This window comes from Rhinatrema bivittatum, unplaced genomic scaffold (assembly GCF_901001135.1).
Source record: "Rhinatrema bivittatum unplaced genomic scaffold, aRhiBiv1.1, whole genome shotgun sequence".
Classification (NCBI taxonomy): Eukaryota; Metazoa; Chordata; class Amphibia; order Gymnophiona; family Rhinatrematidae; genus Rhinatrema; species Rhinatrema bivittatum.
In genome coordinates, this window is record NW_021821065.1 from 92,476 (window position 1) to 108,909 (window position 16,434).

Genomic DNA, 16,434 nt, shown 5'->3' on the forward strand with positions numbered 1-16,434 from the left:
TGAGGAGAGGTTGAAGGGACCTAAAGATGTATACCCTGGAGGAGAGAGGGTGCAGGGGGAGATAGGATACGGATCTTCAGACACCTGAAAGGTTTTAATGAAGCACAATCGACCAACCTTTTCCACTGGAAAAAAAAAATCAGTGAGAACTAGGGGTCACGAAATGAAATTCCAGGGAGGACTACAGGAACCAACGTCAGGAAATATTTCTTCATGAAAAGGGTGGTGGATGCCTGGAATGCCCTTCTGGAGGAGGTGGTGAAGACAAAAAACAGTGAAAGATTTCCAAGGGGCATGGGATAAACACTGTGGATCCCTAAAGGTTAGAGAATGGAAATGAAGAAAAGAGTGCATGGGGGTAACTTGCTGGTGCGGCTGTTACTACCCTTAACCAATAAACTTCATACTGTTGATTGCAACTCCATCAGTGCTCTCTGCATCAATGGCAGGGGAAAAAGAGGAAAAGGGGAATTGGATTCAGACAGCAAGCAACAAGGACCCTGACTTTTACGGTCTGGGAAAACAAAAAGCATGGGGGTAAACTTGCTGATGCGGCTGTTACCACCCTAACCAACATGCCTGATACTTTTGATGCAGCTCCAACATTGCTCTCTGCTTTAACGGCAAGAGATGATGGGGAATTGGACTCAAAACAGCAAACAAAACAAGGCCCTGAAGTTTACAGTCTGAGAAACTGCTAAGTATGGGGGTGACCTGTATGGCACGGCAGAATCGGATGGACCGTTTGGTCCTTTTCTGCCGTCATTTCTAGTGGTGCCAGAAGATCAGAGAAGAGCAGCTGTGTCCCCCCTTTATACTCACCTGGAGTCCGGTGTTCAGCTCTGGAGGCCATATCTCAAAAAAAGATAGACAGGAGAGAAGCAGGCCAGAGAAAGGCAAGCAAAATGGTTCAGGGTCTGCACCAAAAGGCATATGAGACGAGACCTGAGGACGTAAATAGGGATAACCCTAGAGAGGTGGTTCTCAATCCAGTCCTCAGGGCACACCTAGCCAGTGGGGTTTTCAAGATATCTGCAGTTTTATATGCATGAGAGAGATCTGCATGCCCGGCCTCTATTGTGTGCAGATCTATGCCGAACATATTCGTTAGGGATAATATCCTGAAAACCTGACAGACAAGGTGTGCCCTGAAGACTGGGTCGAGAACCACTGCTCTAGGGTGTACATAGGGGATAAACACAGAGGATCCCTAATGGCCGGAGGATGGAAATGAGGCAATGAGGTAATCTGTGGTGACTTTCCTGCACAGGAGTAACCTGTACGAAGCCGAAGTAACAGCCCTAAAAAAAATGAAGGGTGACTTGCATGGAATGGCAGTTGCTGGGCAGACTGGATGGGTCATTTTGCGTGCAGCCAGGAACAACATCTCTTCCTAGAAATCAAACCCAGTATTCTTTTCATCCTGGATTTCTCTCCCACCAAACTTACCCTGCCTGCCAAAATCTGCTGTGGGAAGAGGCAACTTAAGTTTCCTCGTTCTTAGCCATTCAGGGCTTTTCCTTTAATATTTCTGTACCGATATCCAACCTCACCCCAAGCCTTTGGCGTCTGAGGGCTTCTTTTGCTTCTCAATAGATTCTGTAATTGTCTTGCATTTTGCTATTCTCTTACTCCCAGTAAGTCAACGTACCAGTGCTGTTTAGGAACGTAGGTACATGAGCTGATGGGGCAAGGAGCAAATACTGCAGATAACAGTGCGGCAAATGGAAAGCGAGTGGGACACAAACAAGCTAAGGATATTCGCTTTTACTGTGGGGACTGCTGTTAGCGGGGGACACCCCCCTCCCCCTCCCCCCCCACTGTATTTTGTAAAACGTCGGTCAGTCTGGAGCTGGGGGAGGGGAATTCACTTTTCAAGATCCGATGCAGATGAAGATTAAAAAAAAAAAAACTTTTCCACTCAGGCTCCTTCCCCCTCCAAGTTTCTGGCAGGAGCCCCAAATTCTTAGTGCCAGCGTTACAAGGGAATCTTACGGCCTTTTCCCAGGGTGGAGCGCCCGTGTGCGGGGGAGGGGAGGGAGGGGGTGGCCGAGGGATGAGGGAATGATCTTGACACAAGCTCTTAAAATTCATGACTAACAGATGATTATTCATTGCAGCAGGGTGACCCCTCCATGGGCTGAGGGGTTCCCAGAACAAAAACCAGACCGCCTGCACGAGGGACTACCTTCACCACAAGAATGAGAGGAATGCACTGCCAGCCTCTGCCCTCCTCCCAGTCCCCCGGTCAGGTTTGGCCTCAGATTACCACGGCTTTCTTCTCTCCTCATTTTTATCCCCCCTTCTGAAGGAAAAGAAGGCAGAGCAGATGGCCGTGTCCTTTTTTCTGTTGGGAGACCTGTGCACCCAGAGGTGTCAGAACACATCAGGGAACACGCGAAGACTCCGCTCATATCCACGGACCAGGGACGCGTGTGCGTCCCGGACACTGGGGTCCTTTGGTTGTGGCTGGAAGTTCTTGTTTTCCCTTGGTGCTATCCTGCCTTTCATCCTCATTCCCTATCCATTGCTAACACTGCCTCATCTCTTTCCTGATCTCTTATCTCAGTTTTCACTTTCTGCCACTGATCTTCTCCTCCTCTCCCACCTTGTTCCTTTGTGTCTCCCTCTCCTCCGCTGAGTGTGTCACCCGTTATCCAAACCTCGGGCTTTCTCTTCCCTCCCTCACTGCAGTTCCAGCAGGCCCCTGGGGGGGGGGGGGGGCGCACCCAGACAGCGCTGCCTTCTCTGGGCTCTCCGGGGAGCGCTTTGCCCTGGAATCTAAACAGTGCTTGAGTGAGGACAGCCCCTGCCATGTGGTTTCCTTCAGCTGACAGCCTGAAGCCCAGACTCCCCTGCAGGGCCAGGGTCTCGGGTACGTCAGAGAATAAGTATGGGAAGGGGGTAAGGTGGGCAGAGGGGTGGGGGAAGGAGACAGCGAGAAAGAATGCTGTCCAGGAAGGACAAAGAGAGAGAGAGGTGGGGGGGAGAATGCAGAGACATGGAGGGGAGAAGAGAGCGGGCCTTAACTAAACTTCCTCGGACAGGGCCAGAGAGAAATGAAGGAAGAGATACAGAGCAGAAGGAGTAATCCAGGCAGAAAGAAGATGGCAAAAGAGAGAAAGAATTCAACATCCACTATGAAACGCTGCCTTGCAAAGGGGCTCTGTTTAGTGTCAGCTGGATGAGGGCTGTGTTGCCTAAACGTCCACCTCCTGGCCTTGGTTCTCTCAGCTTCACATGGCCCAGGAGGGGAGAACAGTAAACACCGCCCAGCACAGTCTGGGTGAGGCAGTGTCATCTAGAACTGAAAATAGGATTTGTTTTTCACAAAAGGAAGAACTGCCCCTCTAAATAGTACTGGGCTATGGTTCGAGGTGGCGGTCTGTGCTTAGGTAAGCTGCACTGGTAGCGCTGCATGGGAGGTCTCAGGGCTGAAACGGCAGGGAGTGACGCAGGGCAGGACTGAGGTGCACTGGCAAATCTGATTGCGTGAGGCTCAGTACTGGAACAGCACGAGGTGCTGCAGGTCAAGAGCCAGGGGAATTAGCAAATCTGCATGCACGAGACTGGGTAAATGGGGAGGGGCGCTGCAAGTCGGGAGTGGGGATACAATGACAAAACTGGGTGTGAGGACTCCGTCCCGGAACAGCAGGGGGGGGGGGCGCAGGTTAGGAACGAGGTACATTGGCAGATTTGCATCTAGGCCTTAGCAACGAAACAGCAGAGGGTTCTGGGGTCAGAATTTTGGCATTGAGATGAATCGCTGACGTTGATCTGCTCAAGCCCACACAATACGCCTGACTCCAAGCCTTGCTTCAGGGCCTACGGAAGCATTTTTATGCAATGCAGTCGAGCCATTATAGCAGGATTACACTGCGGCTTACCAGGATGAGCAGCTTTCCTGTATTTGGAGAGAAAAGCCTCTCATTTGGGTTAAAAAGAGTTTACTTTGTTTCTGTCCTGTAAATAACTCATTCACTCGGGGGATTTTTAGGATAATATCCCTAATTCCCACCATACCCATCCCAAAATGTCCTTCTCAACGGCACTGAAATGGGGGTCACCCGACAGGCTACTCACAGCACTTCAGCACACAAACCAGCAGCGTACTGGCACTTACTGGTATTGTCTGAGTCCAGTAACGCTGTATCTACAAGGAGAAACACCAGCCTCAACGGGAGGGAGTGAACTCAGCAGGGAGGGATAGGTCAAAGGGCATGCTTGATGGAGAAAAAAGCCAAGGGTCAAATGGATTATTCTGGAAAGAGTTTCAGCTGATAAAAAGCAAATTATCATAGGATTCAGAAGCCAGGAAAGGGGACACCCTACCTTCTAAGGGGAAGCAAGCATGAAAGGTCAGGCTATGGGAGGTGAGGGAGCATCAGCAGGTGAGGGTAGGAGGACTGGCTTTTGAAAGTTATTTTATGAATATCTGTGTAGAAGGGACAGATCTAAGAGCGTACCACTGAAACATCACTGGGTGAATACTTTGGAGGGAAAGCAACTCAGATATGGGGAAAAAAAGAGAAGGAAAGTATGAAAGCTGCCACGCTGGGGGATTAATGTGTTAACGAACTTTCAAATAATAGAAGGACTAGGGGGCATTCCATGAAGTTAGCAAGTAGCACATTTAAGACTAATCAGAGAAAATTCTTTTTCACTCAATGCACAATTAAGCTCTGGAATTTGTTGCCAGAGGATGTGGTTAGTGCAGTTAGTGTAGCTGGGTTCAAAAAAGGTTTGGATAAGTTCTTGGAGGAGAAGTCCATTAACTGCTATTAATCAAGTTTACTTAGGGAATAGCCACTGCTATTAATTGCATCAGTAGCATGGGATCTTCTTGATGTTTGGATAATTGCCAGGTTCTTGTGGCCTGGTTTGGCCTCTGTTGGAAACAGGATGCTGGGCTTGATGGACCCTCGGTCTGACCCAGCATGGCAATTTCTTATGTTCTTATGTGCAGAGGGGGACCCCTGCACTTGTACTGAAATGTTTGCTCTGAAAGCCCTCCTTTGCTTTGTACCTCGATCCATAAGCAGACTCCACATCGGCACTGTGGGGCACTGTGTATGTGTGGCACAAGGGGAGAGTGTGTGTGTGTGAGAGCCTGTGGTACTATGTGCATGCGTGGACGGTGTGGCTGCGAGAGCGCATGCATATTTCTTGGTAGAATATACTGCACTGTGCTGTGTCTAGTGGATGGCGTCTGCCTGCTTCCAGGGAGGGTCAGAAGAGGGAGAGTAGAGGGTCCTGCCAGTACCCTGACAGGATTGATGAGGACGGGAAAGGTTGCGGAGAGGGGAGGGTTTTGCCAGCACTCTGCTCTGAGAGGTGGGGGGCGGGGGGGAGGAGAGTCCAGCCCGCTCTTTGCAGAAGATTAATGAGCCAGCTCGTTCCAGGCCATGGCTTTGTTGTTGGAAACAGATTTCACCCTTTAGATGGTTCAGTGAGCCCTGAAACCACAAGACCAGAGTGCTAGGCCAAGTTTAAACAGATCAGCAGCAGAATAAATCACGGAGCGTGGCCCTTGCAGGCCTCTCAGCAGCCTCCCCCCTTCTCCGCTATGGCCCATGGGGAGCGCCACCTTCCTGGAGTAAAGGGAGTGCCGCAGGAGCCTGGGGTGGGGGGAGGGCAGTGGTCCCGCTGGTGGCTTTGCACTGGTGCTTCGGGTGTGTCAGGAGCGCTCTCTGTCTGTATTGCCCCACAGCAGATACCCGCTCAGGGCATCCTGCTACTGCCAGCGACTTGTCACCAAAATACGCCTGAGCTTCAGAACAAGAACGTTACAAAACAGGGAGCTGGGAGCTTTCACGCCACGCTTAAGGAGCCCCCACACCTCGTGCCTCGCTTTCAGGAGGTGGCGGTTTCTCTCGGGACGTTAGCCCGCGGACTGTTCAGAGCCCCACGTGCATGCGCGGTTCTCCTCCTCCCTGTATCCCGGCCGAACCCCCCCCTCACGTGCTGAGCCAGGCAGGAGGCGGCCCTGAAAGTTGCCCTCCGGGTGTCGCCTGCGGCGGGGAAATATTCGCGAGCTGCGAAGGTCAGCGGGGGGGAGGCAATGGTGGCAGGGATTGAGTGAGGGGGGGGGGGGTCCTTAGGAAGGTCGCGCCTGACGAGGGTCTGGGTACAGGGGGCGAAGGCGTCTCCGTCGAGGAGCACACGATGGGCCGGCAAGGCCAAAACCCTCCTTTAGTGCCCGCACGCCGGATGGCTTGGCTGCGGCCACGCAGGCTTAGTCCAGCACCTTATCCAGTTTCAGGCCGTGCGGATTAAACAAACAAACCCTCCTGCTGGGTGCTCATGGCTGCCAGCAAGGCATTGGGATTTTCAGAAGAGATAACACCTTACAGAGAGCAGGCAATTCTAGACAGAGAAGCACACGCAGAAGCACACCCCGTCAGGATCAATGCACGTACACATAGTGCAGATACTGCCGCACTCCTGTAGTACTGCAGCTGTAATCCACTGCGAGCAAGCTATTTAGTAGTGCACTATAAAATATGCAAAAAGAAATAAAAATACATGCACATGCAATGCTCCTAAACCAACGTGTAAACAGGCACCAGCACAAATGGCCAGAAGGCCTTTTCAGTCTGCACAATTTGCTTCCTGTTACAAAGTCACAGACCTTGCCTGATCTCAAGCTTTGCAACCAAGGATCATTTGCGCTTAGCCCAGGCTTTCATGAATCCTGCTACCCACAACACAGACATTACATATAATCGCAGCCATCCACAATCAAAGGGAGACACACAAACAACACACAGACACAAAAAGGCCGTGGCCTCATGGGCTTGTGAGTTATCCATCTAAATGGCTTTGATTATGGAGCTCGGAGAGACTTTTGCCAGCTCATACACTTGGGGTATCAGGCAAGCAGCGCACTCAGAATCGGGACGGGGGACAGTCAGTTGGGCTTTCTGTTCGTTTTTAAAATATTTTTCCCCGCTTGTCGTTTCCAAAGGCTGGCAGAGTCCATCCTGTCAGCCACCAAAGAGAGGGGGAGCCTGAGGCAGGTACTGGAGTCCATGCCACCAGCTACCGAGGAGAGGAGGTAGCCCGGGGGGATTGGCTGAATCCATCTGGCTGACACGGTCCATCCCTCACCCACAGAAGACTGCAGGAGGCAAGAGCTGAGCTGAGGAACTGGGCCGGCTGGTGGGCAGAGCCCATTTTTCTGCTTTCGCTGTGCCTCACCTTCTTCCCTGCCTGCCAGGGCATGAACCTCTGCCCGGATGGACGTGCGCCACGAGAGGAAGAGATGGGGGAACCTCAGAGGCGCACAGCAGGGATGATGCTATAGCCGCTGCTGTCTCGGAGGGCAAGGTGGCAAGATTTGGAATTTTCAGCCTTTTATACACCGAAATAATAGCCGGGAAAGTCATAATCCAGCTATAATTTAGCAGGATAAAAAAAAAAAAAAAAAGAGGAGCTCCGGGGCACGTTAACGTTTTCCGGCTAACTCAGCCATTTTTCAGCTACAGTCGGCTAAGTCAGCCAGATAACGTTAGCCCGGCTTCAGTGCGGGGCCGAACATTAACTACGGATTGCGCTTACTTTCAGCGCTAGGATGAAATGAATGCGGAGGTGCCTGGGACGGCTTTGTTCAGCGCTCCGGGGCCTGCGAGTGAAACGGGACACAAATAAGGCACTGGGAGGTGGGAGGGCTCGAGGAAAGGGGAAGGGAGAGAGATGGCCTGCAACATTTACACTATTCCTCACGTGCTGGAGGGGTTTGAGGGAGCTCTGTCAACAGCAGGGTCTTTGATTAATGGTGGTGGTGGTCTGTGTGTGTGGGGGGGGGGAGATATCCGATTAAGTGGCAATTATCCGGCCCCCACAATAAACCTGAGCGGCTTATTGAATACGACGTCCTCCTAATCTATCGGGAAGGAACGTCTTGCTGTTCTGCTCCGGGGCCTGTGCAGACGTTCAGCTTCCGGAGCTCGCATGCACAGGGGCCTGGGTTTCCCCTCCCCGAGGATATTCCAGCCCTAGGCTACTCACAGTTCCTTGTAGTTGGCGTCGTAGAGAGACACCCACTTGTTCTGCAGGTGAGGCTGCCACTTAACTGACTGGTAATTGGGGTCCAGGTAGGAACCGTTCAAGCTGTCGTTATCCTGGACGAGTCCTGCAGGAAGAGAAAGGATCAACAGTGGGAGTTCCAACCCTGCGCGGAGAGTAGGGTTTTGTGCCTCAAAACTGGTGCGAGCACCTCCTGCTGGTACCGGGGCACATTCGCCGCCCGCACGCTGCAGTCCTTCTGCCGCCTTCGGGGTTATCCCCCGCCTGCTAAGAGTGGGCCCTCTCCTTATCACGAGGATACTTTTGCTATGTCTACTTCCTGGTAACCTTTCTTCCGCCGTGCTCCCGCTGCCGCTTAACAAGAGCAGCGCACCCCGTCTATCTGCTCATCTGCCTTGCCCTCTCTCTTATCCTCTCACAAACGTGAGAAAAGAGCAACGTCTGCCCTGCCTTCCCCCCCCCCCCCCCACCCCCGGCCCCCAGTTCTCTTCTCCAGAGGGAGGGAGAGATCACTGCCACCTCTGAGGTCAGGAGGCGCATGTGCTGGTTTCCGTACCTGGCTCTTGTTTGATCATCCCATTCAGCATCTGGGCATTGAGGCTGTTTGTGGGCGACTCTGAATGCTTCCTCTTCTTGGCTGGGTGCACAGGGAGCCTGTTGGGGAGCAATCAGGAATCAGCACATTGCCCGGGGGGGGGGAAAAGACATCACAGACTGCGGACGTTCCGGCGGCCGAGCCGATTGCAGGCTCCCTGCACGGTACCGGAGCAGGGCCCTGGGAGGGGAGTCCCCAGGCAGGAGTCAGCTAAAACTGTATCGTTCCCCGATGCAGAGAGCCACGCGGGGCCAATGCTGAGAGATGGCCTTTGGAGGCAGGTGCAGCCTGCGAGCTCTTCCATGCCCCATAAAGGTGACACCACAGCCCTGAAAGTTGCTGGTGGTTTGACCGCCTGTCTTCAAGTTATTAGAAACAGATGGGTCAGTCCAGGTTATTCAACTTTTGTTAAGTTGTTTGCCATACTAAGAACCTTGAAGGCTGCTTGGAAACAGGAGGCAAAACAACAGGGCTGGGCCCAGTAGGTCCCTATTGGTTCTCTTAGGCTATTTAGTGTCGTTTATGCTTTACCCTCTCTCTTCCTGTACCCCCTATTCTCACTGGTCCCATCATCCTAACCTCATTCCACTCTTTCAGTCCCACCATCCGCACCCCATTTCTCTTCCTTATCCCATCCTCACCCTAGTCCCCTCCCCGGCCGGCCTCCCCATACTCTTCTCTCCTTTTCCAATTCCTTCAGTCTTTTGGTCGCTACTCCCACCAGGTCTTCCACTCTTCTATCTTCTCCCCTCCCCCTCCCCACCCATCGCTTCCCATCGCTCTCCATCACCCTTTCCACGATACCTTCCTTGCTCCTCTCTCAAATTTCCCCATTATCCTTGCTCTCCCCCCCCCCCCCACCCTCTTCTTTCCATTAAATGGGAATGCCAGTTAACTTTCCCTCCACTCTCTCGCTCACCATTATCTTCTGCTCCTCTCCACCCCCTTTACGCTCATTCTGTTCTCGTATCCTCCAGGTTCCGTACTCTGGCCCTGCTTTCCACTCTCTCCCAGCCTCCCCTGTCGTCCTCCTCCTATTCCCCACGCTCCTTTTTTCGTTCTCTTGTTCCCTACCTTCTCCTCCATCGTTTGTCCCTGATCCCCATCCTCCGCATCGCTCCTTTCTTCTCATTCTCTGCCCCCACTACCTTCATCTCCCGGCATCTATGCTCCTCCGCCCTGCTTCCTCTCCTCACTCTTCTCCGTCTCCCTCCCCCGTCCTACGCCTCACTTACTCCACTCCGTGCTGCTGCTGCAGGAGCTGGTGAAGCATCTGAGACTGCTGAGCGTGGTGCAGGTCCGTGGGAGACATTCCTGCCCCCATCAGCGGGTACGGCGGCATCAGAGACTCAGACTATGTACAGGTCCCGCTGCATGCCGGCGAGTGGGGATTGTGCTGCTGGTGTACCGGGTGAGGTGGGGGCGGAGGGCCCTGCATATGGACCGGGGGCGGAGGAGGTGGCGCTGGGGGGTGCTCCAGCCGGATCGGTGGGGTCATGTGGCACATGTTCTCGGGGGTCATAGTGCGCAGATGGTGAGGATCTTAAAATAAATAAATAAATAAATAAATAAAAATTAGCAAACGGTTATAAATGTCTTAAACGTCAAAGTGCAAGGAAAAAAGGATTAGTGCCATTGTAGTCTAGAGTTTGTTTTTTTTTTTTACACAAAACCTGGCCCAAAGTGTATTTTTATCAGTGCAGTGCAGCAAAGAAGGATGAGCAACAAAAAAAAAAAATAAAGGAAAGGAGAGGAAAAAGTCAGAGATGATCTACGCACATTGCTACTCTTTTGCAATTATTTTCTTACTTTTTTTTTGCGTTTCAATAAAATATCAGTTGTTGACCCTACCCAATAACAAACGCATGGAACAACAACAGTCACCCTCCCCCCCCCAAACCAAAATCCTCTTTTCAAAAACGATCTTCCTCCCACGCACCACTTCAACCTCTGCGGACCAGTAACAAAAAAAAAGAATTTAGATTTCAAGATCCAAACCACGAAGGACTAGAAGGATTCCTTACAATACGACCTGTATCCAGCTACAATCTAATCTACTACAGAATGGCTTGGGGCCGAATCGGTCCAGTCCACAAAATGACCATGGATGAGTGCAACGTTACATATACATAATCCATCAAGGGCCTGAAGATCATCCAAGAAAGGACTTTAGGTCACCCCCGCCATGCTCGCCTCTCTCAGACCCGTGTGACCGCGCCAGGGACGGCGCGCAAGAGAATCTGCTGAAGGAGGCGAGGGGTGAGATGCTGCTTCCGCCTGCCTTCTGAGGCATGGCAGGGGTCACATCATCCAGAGGGCCAAGGACAGGTCCCCTTGGAAAAATGGCCCTTTCGGTGATTTGAAAGGCTGCAGAAAGGGGAGGGCAGGGCTCAGAGTTATTTATTGATGTTATTCAATTTCTATACCGGTGTTCTGGTACCATCGTACCGGTTTACAAATGTAAATAGGGCAGAACATACAAGAACACTCTGAAAACAATCATTCACTAAAATATTAAAAGGCTAAAATATTGCATAAAATCAAACCCAGTCAATCAGAGTTCCCAGACAGAGGGTCAGTGATAGTATTTCTAGGAAGCTGGCAACTTTGCCACGCCCCCCCGGCACCCTCAGCCCTGCCTCTCACCTTTCTTCAGCATTTTCCCCCTGGAGAAATGGGACGAAGGTGAATGGTGGGGAGCGGTCAGTGCAAGGGTGTTGGGTGCCCTAGGTGGGCCTTAAGAGTCTTGCACCTCCTCCCTCCCAGCTCTCACCACACACAATTAAAAATAACAGATTTTACATGAAAAAAGGACATTCATAGTCTTCTGAGGCAAAAATAATCGCAACAACCTGAATATCATTTTTATATGCACTGCTGTGGTGCCAACCAGAAAACCCTGCCTAAAGACACTTAGAACCCATATGGTATTAGACTTATTGTAAAATGTGTCTGATGCGGGCTTGGCCCTCAGACAGCCATGAACAAACTGAATTACAATTACAATATAGTAAACCTCCCATACCAAAACAGCACTAACTGCCAGCACTCTGACAGTAACAATCCTACTTATGAAAAGGCAGCACTGCAAATATTACACCAGGTCCTAAAACACCACTACACCTCCTATTAGGAACATAGAACAAGCTAGGCTGCTATAGATCAATAAACAGAAATTACATGCCAGCAGAATACCTCATCCCAGTCACACATGCAAAGCACAAATGGATCCTCATGAAATTAGAATAAAGATACCATGAAGTATAAATAGAAATGTGCAGACAAAGACTGAACTCAAAATTGCAAGAAATAAGACTTTGTATGCAGTGCAACAGAAACACCATCACTGCTCATAAAACAATAATAAAATCAAGAAATAAAACACATCAATCATAATAGTAAAACTATAATAAAAGAAAAAAAAATATTTCAAAACGGCTGTCAAACAGAACATTAGTCAATAATTAAACTAAACATTTTTCATAAAGGTCTTAAAAACCAATAAAATATTTCAAAACATATCAACCATCTTAAAAAATGGCGTGGGCCATCCATTGCTCAAACCATGTGACAGGGGCTGACCAATGGCAGCGGTAGCCCCTGACACTGGTAAGGGCAAAGGGCCACTGGCGCCATTTTGATTACTGGCAGCCAACGGCCCAAGAGTGGGAGATTGCTCCTGGGACCCCCGCTGGACCACCAGGGACTTTTGGCAAGTTTTTTTTTTTGTGGGAGGGATTGTAGTTAATTGAATTTGAAGGATTGGGGTGGGTTTGGTTTTTTTTTAATGTGCCCTTTCTCTCTCCCCCCAAAAATGATAAGAAAACCACACGAAATTTCATGGGTTTTCCTATCATTTCGTCAGCCCCCCGAAATAGGAAATATCGTCTTTATTTTCTATTTCATTGCAAACGAATGCACATCCCTATTGCACACATCTTTTTTCTTACTCGCATTTAGCCATGCATACAGGCTCACTCACATATACAAACAGGCTCTCACATGCACTCACAAGGGCTCTCTCACACACACTCATATGCATACAAGCTCACACACATGCACTCACACACCAACACAGACTCTCTCTTACTCTAATGCACTCATGCAAATGGACTCTCACTTACTTTCACTCTCACACACACACACACACACACACACACACAGGCTGTTACTTACTCTCATACTTACACCACACAGGTCTCTGTCTTACACACACACATGCACTCAGGCCTCCCTTGGAGAATTCTGCTGACCATGGCCATGCCTCTATTCGGGCCCCGCCGGGCCTACTCTTCTGGCTGCGATGGGATGGGCTGGGCTGCCCTGCAGCCACGCCACTCTTCAGGCACCACTGGGCCTCACATCCAGCTGCGAGTACTTAGGTATGATGTCTATAGCAAGGTGACGTGGCCATCGCAGGAGAATTTCTGGAGGATGCTTTTCGCCGCTCCAGATTTTAACGCTGAGGCGTTCGCTTTACCTTGCCTTTTGATAGAATTGCTCCCGGGCTATATCCAACTTCCGGAATTTGCTGCCAATAGAGCTACAGGTGACAGTTTGTCCAAAAGTATTTATAAAGCTTTGAAGACTTATTTGTTTCACTTGACATTCTCAGATATCACTTAACTTTACAAAAAAAACCTGAAAACTTGGCTATTTAAAAGGGCCTATTCATAAGGAGCAATCTTAGGAAATATTTCTTTACAGAGAGAGTGGTGGATGTGTGGAAGTGGTGGAGACAAAAACCATCTGAATTCAAGAAAGCATGGGATAAATACTGTGATCTTTAAGGAAGTGATGCTAAATTATTTGGACGGATGGGCAGACTGGATGTGTTTTTTCTGTCATCCTGTTTCTATGATCCCTTATATATCATTCTTTCCAACATTCCATAAGAGAGCTGGCTAAGATCACACATGACCTTAGGTAGGTTGGCATGTTCTAGTTTTATAGATCATGCACTTCTCTCCATGCCATGAAGGAGTGAGAGTACCGTGTATATCTGCGAAAATGAAGGGATAAAGGACAAACAAATACATAAAAAATAAAATGAAAGGAATAATAAATGAATTGATAGATAATTAAAATAATTTATTATGAAAGCACAAAAAATCCAAATACAATGTAATAAAATAATTGCATAAATAAAACTAGAAACTTAGCTAAGACCTTAAAAATAAAATTGAATAGACCGTGTCAATAGTAACGAATAATAAAGAGAGAATCAAAAGGATAAACAATATTATTTTTATATTTGTTATCATTATTTTGTCTTGTTAAATGTTTTTCTATATATGTTTCGTTTTGGTTTATAATAAAAAGGGCAATAGCAATGAGTAATAATGAGAAAACCTAAAGGATAAACAATTTATTATAAACCAAAATGAAACACATGTAGAGAAATATTTAACAATAAAATGTATGTAGAATAAAGAATGAAGTGAAACCAGATGGTCTTAATCAAGAATTGGATTTATCAGTATTTTATGATTGTTTGTTTGGCTTTCTGCCTGCGATTGTTTGCTTCTTGTGCGCCCCCCTTTTTTAATGATTTTATAGATTTTTATTATTTTTAATTTTGTCCCCAAATTCGGTTTGTTTTTACTTTTATTAGTTCTTTCATTCTCGTTATCCAACTGAAAAGGACCGCTGTTATCCAGCTGAGACCTATATCATTGTGCTATAAATATACGTGCGTATGTTACAAAAATCGCCGCGTCCATTTCCTCGCCCCGGCAAACGTGTCCATGTGCGCGCCCGCGTGTGGGTCTTAAAATTTAATCTTTTGGCGAGTAGCCGAGCTGTTGGGTGAGAGGTTAGGAGTTTTGCAAAGGAGGCCTAGGAGATGCAGTTATTGGACCAGCAGATTTTTGAAGAAGTAGTAGATACTAATCTGGTACCAAACTTCGGCAGAAAGGAGAAGAGAAGAGCCACCAATCTAGTGCATGTCCAGCGGAGATAGCAAAGGAGGTGCCGGCCCGGTATAGAAGAAGAGTGGAAGAGTGGATTGCAGTGTGAAGATCCAGCAGTGGATCCCAAGTATTTAGGAGAAGCTTTATGGGCTAAGGGCACTCCTTCCAGTTGACCCAGAGCAGCTTCAAGAAAGAAACAGTCTCTATACTCAGCTGGTAAGTGCCAAGCCCAGGAAAGTTAAAAAAACCCCCCAAAAAAAAAAACCCCACTTTAGAGAAGAGGGATTTCGGTAAGACTTCATCCGGTCTCCTCAGCAACACAGGCAGAGAGAAATATGGAAAAATAGCTGAAGTATTATACCAAACGGTGCCTACAAAACAACCCCCAACACTTCCAAATCACAAACATCCTCATGCTGCTCCCTCGCACACCCCAAACTCCTTACACATTCTCATCCATCCCTCATACACTTCCAACATACTGTACTCCCTCACACCCACCACAGACAAAACAAACAAAATATTTATTTATTTTCTACATGGCAGACATTTCAAAGCATAACACTTTTGGTTCTTAGATGTTTTAAATTAGATTGTTGTATGTTTACATTAGATTGTTGTATGCTTACACTATATGCATTTATTATTACTGTGTATCTTAACTGTAATCCGCATTGTGTATGTTGGTTGTAATCCACCTTAGTGCTTTTCGCATTGCGGATTATAGATCTGTGAAATAAACATATTCCCTTCTGATACTGGAGGTGTTTCTCTATCCCCAGAGGACTTACATTCTAACAGGTGGATTTACTAAGCTACTTTAGTCCAATTTAGCTATAATATTCTTTAAAGTTACTCTTCAGACTGATTTCCACAGTATAACATTCATAAAATAGTGTTTATCACAAGAGAAATGCTTTTATCACACAATAAACGCGTATCATGAGAAAATCACACAGTATTAACGATATTGTGTAGTTTTTTTTAATAATATGCATCCCTATTGAAATTAGCTGTTTTGCATGCATTTGCAAGCATAAAATTTCCTAAGGCATGCAAAGTAGATAACGCATAGGGAACACAATGTAATAAAATACCACGACTGGCTTAAAAAAACCCAAACAGCCACATTATTTTATCACATTTGAAGAAGGTGTAGTTATTTCATCCTGGGAATACCGGGACACTAACATGCATCCAATGCCCTAAGGCTTCAAATACCCCCTGCAATGCTCCAAGACCCCCACCCACGACCCCTGCCAAGGCAGCCCATACAGAAAAAAACGATTTTAAAACACATTTTAGAGTGGTACGGAGATGCCTCGCCCTTCCTAAACCCCTCCCCTTGGTTCATATTTGCTCTCCGTACCCGACCCCATATCCAAGCCCCCTAGTAGCAGCCCCCCCATCCCCCCAATATTCACCATAATCCCTGCTTCTAGTAGCACCTCCTCTCTCTTTGGTGGACAGGGGTCCCTGAAGCCCCCAGATCTTCCCCTTATCTAAAGAATCCCCGGTGTCTGTGGGAGATCGGGCGCCCCCTAGCTCCAGGTCCGGTTGATGCCTTCTCACCACGCTATTTATTTTCAGTGAGAAAAAAAAAGTGTTGTGGCAATATTTCCCAGGGAGGGCCACAATATTGTGAGAACACCTGCCCCCACCGCTATATTTCACCCCTCCCATGGCAGGTGGGGGCTTTAATGTTTTAAAGGTCTGCGGTGTTCGTGCAATTTTGTTTTTTTTCGGTAGGAGAAGTAGTGGGTGGGGGAGGGGGGAGAGGGGGAACTGGGGCTTGTGACTCCTTTGGAAAACAGAAGAAAACCAAAAATAAAATTGTGTTCATTTTTATTTCGAAATGAAACAAAAACAGGACAGTTAAACTAAATTTCCTGTTTTATT

General features: G+C 48.3%; 1 protein-coding gene across 1 annotated transcript in view; it reads right to left on the reverse strand.

Annotated features, from left to right (window-relative positions):
• Positions 1 to 11,282, reverse strand: part of LOC115082416 (myelin regulatory factor-like) — a 57,402-nt gene extending 46,120 nt beyond the window's left edge. The window contains 4 exon segments of the mRNA XM_029586646.1: positions 8,011 to 8,134; positions 8,585 to 8,682; positions 9,859 to 10,165; positions 11,270 to 11,282. Coding sequence (XP_029442506.1) covers positions 8,011 to 8,134; positions 8,585 to 8,682; positions 9,859 to 10,165; positions 11,270 to 11,282 — 542 coding nt within the window.
• Between the last annotated feature and the right edge of the window lie 5,152 nt (positions 11,283 to 16,434).